The sequence below is a fragment of the Tursiops truncatus genome, chromosome 6 (genome assembly GCF_011762595.2).
Source record: "Tursiops truncatus isolate mTurTru1 chromosome 6, mTurTru1.mat.Y, whole genome shotgun sequence".
Lineage (NCBI taxonomy): Eukaryota > Metazoa > Chordata > Mammalia > Artiodactyla > Delphinidae > Tursiops > Tursiops truncatus.
The window spans coordinates 78,106,577-78,116,065 of record NC_047039.1 but is presented as its reverse complement, the minus strand read 5'-3'; the positions used below and the strand labels follow the sequence as shown (position 1 = coordinate 78,116,065).

The window sequence follows — 9,489 nt, the reverse complement described above, 5'->3', positions numbered from 1 at the left end:
GCATTACCAAGGTAATAAGTGGCATTACCGAGGCCACTTTTTACTTTATATGGAAAAATCAGTCTTTAGAATAAACAGGAAAACACATAAACCCAAAATCAATAACAATTTTTATTGCACTAATAATAAAATTCATTCCAATGTATTAGCTATCTACTTGAGCAGAACTATATTCACTTAGCAATTAGATTGCTAAGACCAGGGCTTCTTAATAGAATGCCTCTCATAATTGACTAGTTAAATTTACAGATGGCGAATATCAGTGGCATTTACAGCTTGACGGATGCTGTGAGTGTTGACCTTATTTATTGTACTATTCAAGAAGAAACAGTTCTTCGGATGTTTAGCATTTAGCTTCCTGTTTAAGAACATCAGCGTGAAGAAATGTGTCAGTCAAATCCTCTATTTTTATGACACTGAAAACAATCAAAGTAATAAGCAATAGAGAGAATTCAGAATGAGAACAAATGGAATAGAGTCATTACTAAAAGAAATGGAAATAAAAAAGTCTAAAAAGCGGAGGGAACTGATGTGATAAAGTAAAAATAACCCAAATGCATTTTCACAAGCTATGAGAATCACCAAAGGGAGCATAAGTCATAGGACAAAGTGAGGGTCTCTTGAAAATAAGACGAGATTTTTTAAAAAAAGAATAAAAATGGATGAATTTTAAATATCTTATACCCATTAAGCAGCCAGTATTAAAGAAACAATAATAGCACTTGAAATTAAGATCAAAGGGTAACATACATCTGCAAATATAATTTCCATAAGATTTGTTTAAAAGCTACCTCAGTCCTTGTTTAAATATTGCTGCCTGTCAAGGATTTTGGTTATTAATTTTCTCAGGTTTTGGAGACAAGAACTGTGAAAAATTATTTGGATTTGAGGATCTGGAAGATCTATGTGATTCCTAATGTGCATTAACTAGTTGGATCTTAATGTCGGACGGACATGCATTAAAGAAAACCAGTAAAATCAGAGAATGGGGGTCTTCTGGTAAATCTTCTATATACAGAAGTTTACCAATTTTCCGGAATCAGAAGAGAATAAAATACACATAACGTTAACCAATTTGGAATCCTACCCCTACTTTCCTTTCCCCTTTCTGTCCAGGTAGCTCTCTACGCTCCTGCCAGCTCTAGACTGACCCGAGTAAACACTGTTTACGCCGAAGAGCCTACTGCTTCACTCTCAGCTCCGGCCGGGCCCCCCAACTCCAAGAGCCCCAAACTCAGGCTCCAGAGCTCCGCACGGGAAGCACAGCCGGGATCCCGGAGGCGTGGGAACCGGAGCTGGGCGCTCCTCCTCCCAGGCTGGGCAGAGCCAGGCCCCGCCGGGAAGGCGCGTGTGGCCGCGCCGGGGTCTCAGTCGCGGGCGGGCATTTTTGCGCGGGGTCAGGGGCGCGCTGGCACCGCTCCAGGGCTGGCAGAACGCGAAGCCGCGTCGGAACGCGCCGTCCCGACCCACCCAGGCGCCTCGCCCCGCCCGGAAGTTCCCGCCAGTGGCCAAACCAGCCCGACTCGCCGAATTTGCGGCGGCTCCCGGGGTTCAGCAGGTGGCTCCGGACTCCCCGCTGTCGCCACAGCCGGGGCGGACCGCGTGCCCCGTCGCGCCCGGAGCCCTTTCGGTTGGCCCCACTAGGCGGGACGGAGGCGGACGGGGACCTGGAAGAGCTAGCCGGGCTGCGCTCCGTCTTCGTCGCCTGCGAACCGCTCAGGGAAGCTGGAGCGCGAGAATTTCAGCGCGCTGTGGGCGGAGCTGCGCGTGCTGCCGGCCGACGCCGAGACCGGCTCCGGAGGCTGGAAGCCGACCGCGACTGCGCCTCACCTTCCAGGAGTTTGCGCTCGGCTTCCGCTGGGCCGGCCGCGGGGGACGGCGCCTTGGCTGGGGCTGCGAGAACCAAGCGGGGTCCGACCCCGGGGACAGCGAGGAGGACGAGGGCGACAAGGACGCGGCGGCGGCTCTGGCCGCCTCCTGGGACGCAGCGAGCCCTGGCTAGGCTTGGCAGGACTTCCAGGCACGACTGTGGGACGAGGCCAAATTCATCCCCAGGTGCGTGTGTAGTTTGGAGGGCGGGAGGTGGCGGTGGTGTTTCCTGTCCTCCCAGGGGCGCTGCCATCTCTTCCTCTTACACTGCGGAGCGTGCAGCCCTCCTAGTCTCTGAGTTCCTTTCTCTCCATTCACCGACTCGCTTTAACTTCCCCAAGACGAGATGCCCTAGCGTTAAGGAAAGGGAATGCGTTCAGAGTCAGAGTTTGGGGAGAAAGTTTTACTTGCTCATATCTGAGCCCTGCGAAGGGCACTTTGTTAGTTATACAGGCCAAAGTGAAATCCGCAGCGTCCGGAGAATCTTCCCAGACACTGATTTAGGAGCGCTCCCACTTCTCAACGACTTGATTACGGCACCTTCTACTCCAGGCCTCCTGGATGCACCTGAGCGGCACCTGAGCCATGACCCGAGCTGTTAGCCAGTTTGGCTTTCTCTATAGCAGTTTTTGTACTCCCTGTTTTCCTGCTACTACATAGAAAACAAGACATTGTTGTGCATTTATATTGCTGCACACAAATATTCATTGATGCCTACAATTTTACAAGCTCATTTGTTTGATTTTCAGAATTAAACAGGGTCGTAGACTTTCTTATCTCTGATTGATAGAGAAATTTAGACCTAAAGACGTTAAGGGACTTGCCCAGTTAATAAAAGAGCAGCATTTAATCCCAGATGTTGTAAACTGAGAGTGAAAACTCTCCCTTTTTATATCACAGAATAAAATGATAAAATCATGAAAAATAAACTCTCTACTCTTATGGCTCCGACAGAAATAACATAACATCAGGTTACTTAATTCTCAGGTGAAAGGGGATGGCTGCAGGTTTAGGGCATAGAGGGAAAGATAGTCGGGTTTTATTGAGATTAATTTCCATCTATCTCTGCCAGGAGTCTTGGTATGTCTTGAGCTATTTTCACTTCTTCCTCAGGCGCTACAGGCATGTTAATACTATAAAATGGTTTTCTGCTCTCTGGATTTCCGTTGAAATTTTATGGATCTCTGGCTGTCATTATTAGGAAGGTCTGAAAGGCATCATTTTGGTTGGCAGTGCACATATTTGAGACATATGACTCAGAAAAGGAAATAGCCCTGGAAGGCAGCAGTGGCCTGGCTCACCCATTCACTGCTTAGACCTGCAGGGCTGGGAGTCCTCACTTCCTCCTCCGGACAGCCTCTCCCTGCAGTTTGGAGAGTTCGAGAATACTGGGCATAGAAAGTGGCTCATTGCAGTATAAGATGGATTGTGTGGAGAAAGTGTGTGTGACACCCATGTTTTCTATTATTTACAAATGAGTGAAAATGCAGTGTCTCCACCAAGGAAGTAGAAAAATTTAAACTTTGCTATAAGCCATATATACTTCGAATCATCTTTCATGTGTAACTTGGTTTAGGTCCAGCTAGTTAAAAAAGGTAACAATATTAAGAATAAGGAAAGGTAAGCCCACACCACATTTTACACACACACACACACACACACACACACTGAACTACTTTTCAGAGTTGTCAAGTCTCAGCAGCAAATATATGACACAACCTTTAAATGACCTTCTTAGGATCAGCATACAAACCAGGACTTAATATCATTGGTGACATTATTATTATCACAATGCTTTTCCAACTCTTCAGAAGTTATTAAATTTAATAGCACCAATGTCATCTGGTAGACTTGTGTCCTAAGCCCCACCCCCATCTTCTGCGAGATTAACAGGTACAATATTTGCCTTCCTGTACTTGTTCAAGTGGAAAAGAAATAAACTGAGTTGCTTCATCTGATTGTTCACATGGCAGCCATCAGCTGTTTGGTAAATTGGGTTGCTTCTATTCCATGTCCTCATACAGCTGTTCACCTTCCCTTCCTTCCATTCAAATGTGATAAAAAATCTTTTGTTATTGACAGTGCTGTTGCCATTATTTCAGCCAAATTAATCCTGCAAACATCAGAGTGCCTGTTTTGTGCCAGGCACCGTCTTATGTACTGTCCTAGGTCCCTGGAGACAAAGAGAAAGAGGAGACATAGTTCATGCCCTCAGGAAGTTCATAGGGTGGGTTAAACATTTCTCAAAACTTTCATCAAAGAAGTTGTAAAGGCAAGAGAGTTATTTGCAGGAAACACCGTGGATTGTGGGCATAGCCTGATACACTGCCCACAAGTAGGAGCTTTCTTTGAAGTCTTGAGTTTTTATCTTAAAAAAAATCATGCATTTGTTCATTTTACTCTATAATATATTGGGGCTTGTTTTAATCTAAAATGTTATATTTCCTTTCAAGGGGAAAATTGTCTCTCTGGGAAGGTGTGCCATTTCATCTGGTGGCTTAGTTTCCCACCTGGCACTCCATCTTCCCCCAGGTGACCCTGTCCCATGCCTATCCTAGGAGGATTCATGTACAGTTTGAGGAGAACAGATATCAGATAGTATAAGAATGTTGGGTTCCTGTAGAGGCAAAACGTGGTGGCGGTTTCCATTTCAAAGATCATTCAAAAAAAAATCAAACAAAAACAAAAACAAACCCAAAAAACAAAAACAAACAAACAAAAAAGATCATTCAAGCTCTTAGATCAAAATATTAAGCAAATTTGGGTTAAATTCCTCAGTTATCAATAATTGCGATATTAGAGAGAAAATAACATTGCATTGGGAAAGAATAAAAATGGTCTCTGGGATGTGTGAACACATTCTTAAGTTCGTTTTCTCTTATAATACTGAGGGACTCCTTTCCTTAAAGGCTGGGGACGGGAGTGTCCGAGTGACCTGTTGAGTTGGGCAGGTGTGAATGGTCCAGAGGGTCAGGATGGGCCGTCACCACTTCCTAGTAAGCTAGAACTAGGTCAGCCAGCAGGTGAAACCAGAATGGGCAAGGTGATGTAGCTGTGTAAGAGAATTCTGGAAGGAGGATTGTATCAGGCCAAGAAAAATCCATAACGTGGGGAGAGGATGTCTGAGGAGAAGCAGAGAGCAGACTTGTAATAACCTAGTCTAGCCAGTTTCTGGTGCCAGGGACATTCGCTTGGTGAAAGCAAGGTTTGTACCCAGTACAATAAGTGTACTCAATAAATATTTGCTGAATGAATCAAATAAGTCCATGTTCTTTGATTCCTTGCTTCGTATACTGAGAATGCAGTTAGTTCATGCTGTGTGTGATCCCTTCCTTTCTTTTATTGGTTCCCTCCCTATACTTTCAAGTTCCTAGTGAGCGCTGGTGTGTTCTGAGATTGGCAAGGAGAGAAGGATATAGAGGGTGTGTGTGTGTGTGTGTGTGTGTGCGCGCACGCGTGTGTGCGTGTGTGTGCACGCACGCACACATTGAGCATTTGACTGAGGCAAGGGCATAACAGGAATTCATCTCTCTCCTCTAATCAGAGCTGAAGCTTTTCAGAGTTTTCTCAGTTCCATTTGTAGTGATAGCGATTGTCATTTGTTGACTGATTCACGTTGATAAATTAACTTGGAACCCCACATTCTTAGAAACAGAAATACAAGGGTCCAGCTGGCACTGGAAGCACAATGGGTTTGTGCACGGGCACTGGTTGTGCCACAATAGCCAGACCAGGGACAGACCCAGGGTGGGTGCATCTAGTGTAACAGGGGTTAGTGTGATTGGTGACCTGCCAGACAGGGCTAGGGTGGGATTTGTTCAGGTGCCAAAATTGGACCCATGCTGTCAGCTGTTTCACGTGATTTGCACCTTTTCTACACACACAGTGTTGAAGAGGACTCTTTTGCTGAATAATTTAGAAGCAAGAAACTTAATGGAGAAGGAACCAAAACCACCCATGTGTGACCTGTATATGGGTTGTCAAAATGGTTTACTTCAGCATGTCTGTACAACTATAAAGATGTTGACTAAAATAGAGAGGAAAAGGGCAACAGTTGAGCACCAATCCCACTTCACTAGATTTTTTAAAACACATAGCTACAAGTACACAGACGCGTGGTTTCAGCATCGGTCAGCGTTTCCTTTACATTTCCCTTTCTTGGGTTCCACTTTAGGGCTTTTCCCTCTGATCATCTTCTTTTGCAATAGTGTAGTTGCTTCATAAACCCACTTTACCTACAGGATGTGGTGCTTTGCAAGATGAGAACGGAAGAGAGGAGAGGTGGACGCAAAGAGAGAAATAAACACAGAGAGTGACCTGGAGACACAGAGGGAGAGGGACAGGGTGAGAGGGGGCAGAAGACGAGCAGACGGATGGAGAGACACTGACTGATTGATTAGATAGTGCCTCAGTTTCCCTTCTCTTCCCACTCAATGAGAACGGCCCCGAGGCAGCTTGAGATGCGAGAGTTAAATCAGGTCTTCTCTGGTTGATCTCAGCTCTTGAGTATCTTCCAAATGTGAGCATCTGGGTCCTTTGGACTGTGTTTGTAGTGTTTGAAGATAAATATTTTTTTTTCACTCGTATGGCCAGTAATATCTTGTGCTCTCCAAGGAGATAAAGATTTGTTTCAGCCTTGAGGCATGATGGTGGGTTGAGCCTCGGTCCTGGAAGAGTGTTTGTTTGTTTGTTTAATACAGTATTTATTTATTTAAAAAGTGTATTTATTTAAATTTATTTATTTTTGACTGCATTGCGTCTTCGTTGCTGCACTCGGGCTTTCTCTAGTTGCGGCAAGAGGGAGCTAATCTTCGTTGTGATGCACGGGCTTCTCCTTGTGGTGGCTTCTCATTGTCATGGCTTCTGTTGTTGCGGAGCACAGGCTCTAGAGCACAGGCTCAGTAGCTGTGGCACGCGGGCTCAGTAGTTGTGGCTCATGGGCTCTAGAGCGCAGGCTCAGTAGTTGTGGTGCTCCGTGGCATGTGGGATCTTCCCGGGCCAGGGCTTGAACCCCTGTTCCCTGCATTGGCAGGCGGATTCTTAACCACTGCGCCACCGAGTGTTTTTGACTGTGTGTAATGCTTTCCTTTGGCCCTGGCTTTGGGGGCTATCAGTGTGCTAGCCACAGGCTTTCCAGAGATTCTCTGCCTTTTATGCACTCAGAACTGGAGATATATAGAGACAGATGCATAAAGATCTATCTATCTATATCTTTATCTGTATATCTCTCTCTATATCTTTATTTTCTAATTGTTGCTGGGTTGTTGCTTTTTGTTTTTTCCCTTCAATATATTCTCTGTCACAATTATGTGTGTCATTACTGCTGAGTGGGAGAAGCCTGCCTGTCTGTGAAAACCACAGCCTACCTTGAACCTTCCAAACCTTGCGCCTGGGCCTGGCAGGAATCTGTGTGTGGCTTAGTTTTTCTGAGCTCTGCTTCCTGGTGGTGACCCCTTCTCGTTCTGATATTTGAGTTTCATCTCAAGATAGTAATTTCTTTTTGGCCTCCTGGCCCCAGAAAGGTATTCTGGCCTGCTCTGACCCTCAGCTCTCGCTGTTTGTTCTGAGCTTTGCTGTCAGATTTTGATGAGAGCTTGTTTACTCTGCCTTATGGTGTGGACAAAAAAAGAAAAGCTTAGGGGCTTCCCTGGTGGCGCAGTGGTTGAGAGTCTGCCTGCCAATGCAGGGGCACGGGTTCGTGCCCCGGTCCGGGAAGATCCCACATGCCGCGGAGCGGCTGGACCCGTGAGCCATGGCCGCTGAGCCTGCGCGTCCGGAGCCTGTGCTTCGCAACGGGAGAGGCCACGGCAGTGAGAGGCCTGCGTACCGCAAAAAAAAAAAAAAAAAAAAAAAGAGAGAAAGGCTCAAAATGAGGTATCATTGGAAGACTATGCTCTAAGAGCCGCAGACTCTTCTCTGGCTTGGCTTTTAACCTGAAGTTTTCATTTACTCCTATCCTGAATCACTGTTCAAATTCACAGTCGTACTACTCCTGTCACTTTGAGCATGTAAACATCTTTACCTGTTTCTCAGTTACTTCCCAGGTTACATGATCTTATTTCATTTGTAAAATGGAAGTAGTTGAAACAGGCTAATGTGCTGTGAATGGAAGCTTAGAGGCTGACGGTGGAGAGAGCTTTTAGATGATGGGGAAGGTTAGGATGCTGTAGTGATTCAGATGTCTGCTTTCTTCTCCCAAGAGGGTATATACAATATACCTTCTTCTTCATGTGTAGCTTGGTAAAGCTTAGGTAGGGCCTGACTGTGGTATATTGTTGGAAGGAAGAAATGGGAAGAGATTATTTATCATGGTACTCGGGCTTCTCCTATCTGACTATTAGTCTCATACCATGTTGTAAAATGGGAAGTAAACACCGTTTCCCAGAGGAAAGTTGTAATGGTGGAATGATACATATGATTTCATTGAAATTAGTTCCTCAAAAAAACAGTTTCATGGGACTTCCCTGGTGGTCCAGTGGTTAAGACTCTGTGCTTCCAGTGCAGGGAGCAGGGTTCGATTCCTGGTTGGGGAACTAAGATCCGACATGCCGCACGGCCCAGCCAAAAATTTAAAAAAAAAACAAGAAAAACAGTTTCATTGCTTCAACTGGTAAGTGTTTGGCATCTTCCAAATTATAATTGCTTTTGTCAGAGTAATTATAAAAAGAGGAAAGTGAATTTAAACCTTAAGGCCTTCATTTGTATGTCTTATAAAGATATATAGATGCAGTAGCTCAGACATGTTTCTTTAATTCCCTCAGTGTTCATGTGCCTGCCAGTGTCCCAGGCACCAGAGTGACCCTGACCTTCAAGAAGCTTATTGTTTCACCTTTTAAAATATCTAGGAGTTTCTAACACCTGAAGGGCCTGGGATGCAGTATAATAAATGGGAAAATACCTCTGGTCACATCCTCGGACTATGGACATTTCATGTCAAGAATGTTTCTCCAATCAGGGGCTCTTTGGGTCTTGTATGCTTGGGAGTCTTAGAAGACTAAACATTTTTGTTTTCATTTTATGTTATCATTATATGATAATGTAAAACAAATTATTTGGAGCACATTTGCAATCACCTGGATGACCCTTGCATGACAGATCTGGCTACAGCATTTCAAAACCTGCCTCTTTGTTTCAAACTGGTTATGCGGCACCCACAGCCCCACTTGTCATGGGCTGATGAGGAAGGCACAGCAGTGGGCTTAGTAAGTGATGTGTCCGTGTAAAATGAAACTGATTGACAACATAGAGTGTTGGAGTCTCTGTGTTCTCAATGGAAAAGTGATGTGTAAAATGAAACTGATTGACAACATAGAGTGTTGGAGTCTCTGTGTTCTCAATGGAAAAGTGATGGGAAATGGGGTTTTGATCTTGTAAATGTAACTCAGAAGTGCAGCACACAAGCTGTGTGTCAGTGCCTACTGACATTAGCTGTGGGGATGTAGTTTCAGTGGAAGTGCATCCCTTGTTGGATTAAATGAATGTTGTTAATTATCATTCCATTGATTTTCAAACATGTGTTGGGCACATTAATGTTTTGGAACTATAAGTATAATTAGTTTATATCTGTTTATGTTTGTTCATAGTTCGTAACATGATCTAGACAATATTTACGTCAACTCT

The 9,489-nt window shown here is 44.8% G+C and overlaps 1 protein-coding gene across 1 annotated transcript in view; it reads left to right on the top strand.

The window, feature by feature from the left end:
• The first annotated feature begins 249 nt into the window (after window positions 1-249).
• The window catches only part of LOC109552404 (uncharacterized), a 341,732-nt gene continuing 332,492 nt past the window's right edge, over window positions 250-9,489 (top strand). Inside the window, exons 1-2 of the mRNA XM_073806936.1 lie at window positions 250-288; window positions 1,146-2,055. Of these exons, the coding sequence (XP_073663037.1) occupies window positions 250-288; window positions 1,146-2,055 (949 nt within the window). The remainder of the gene's footprint in view (window positions 289-1,145; window positions 2,056-9,489) is intronic.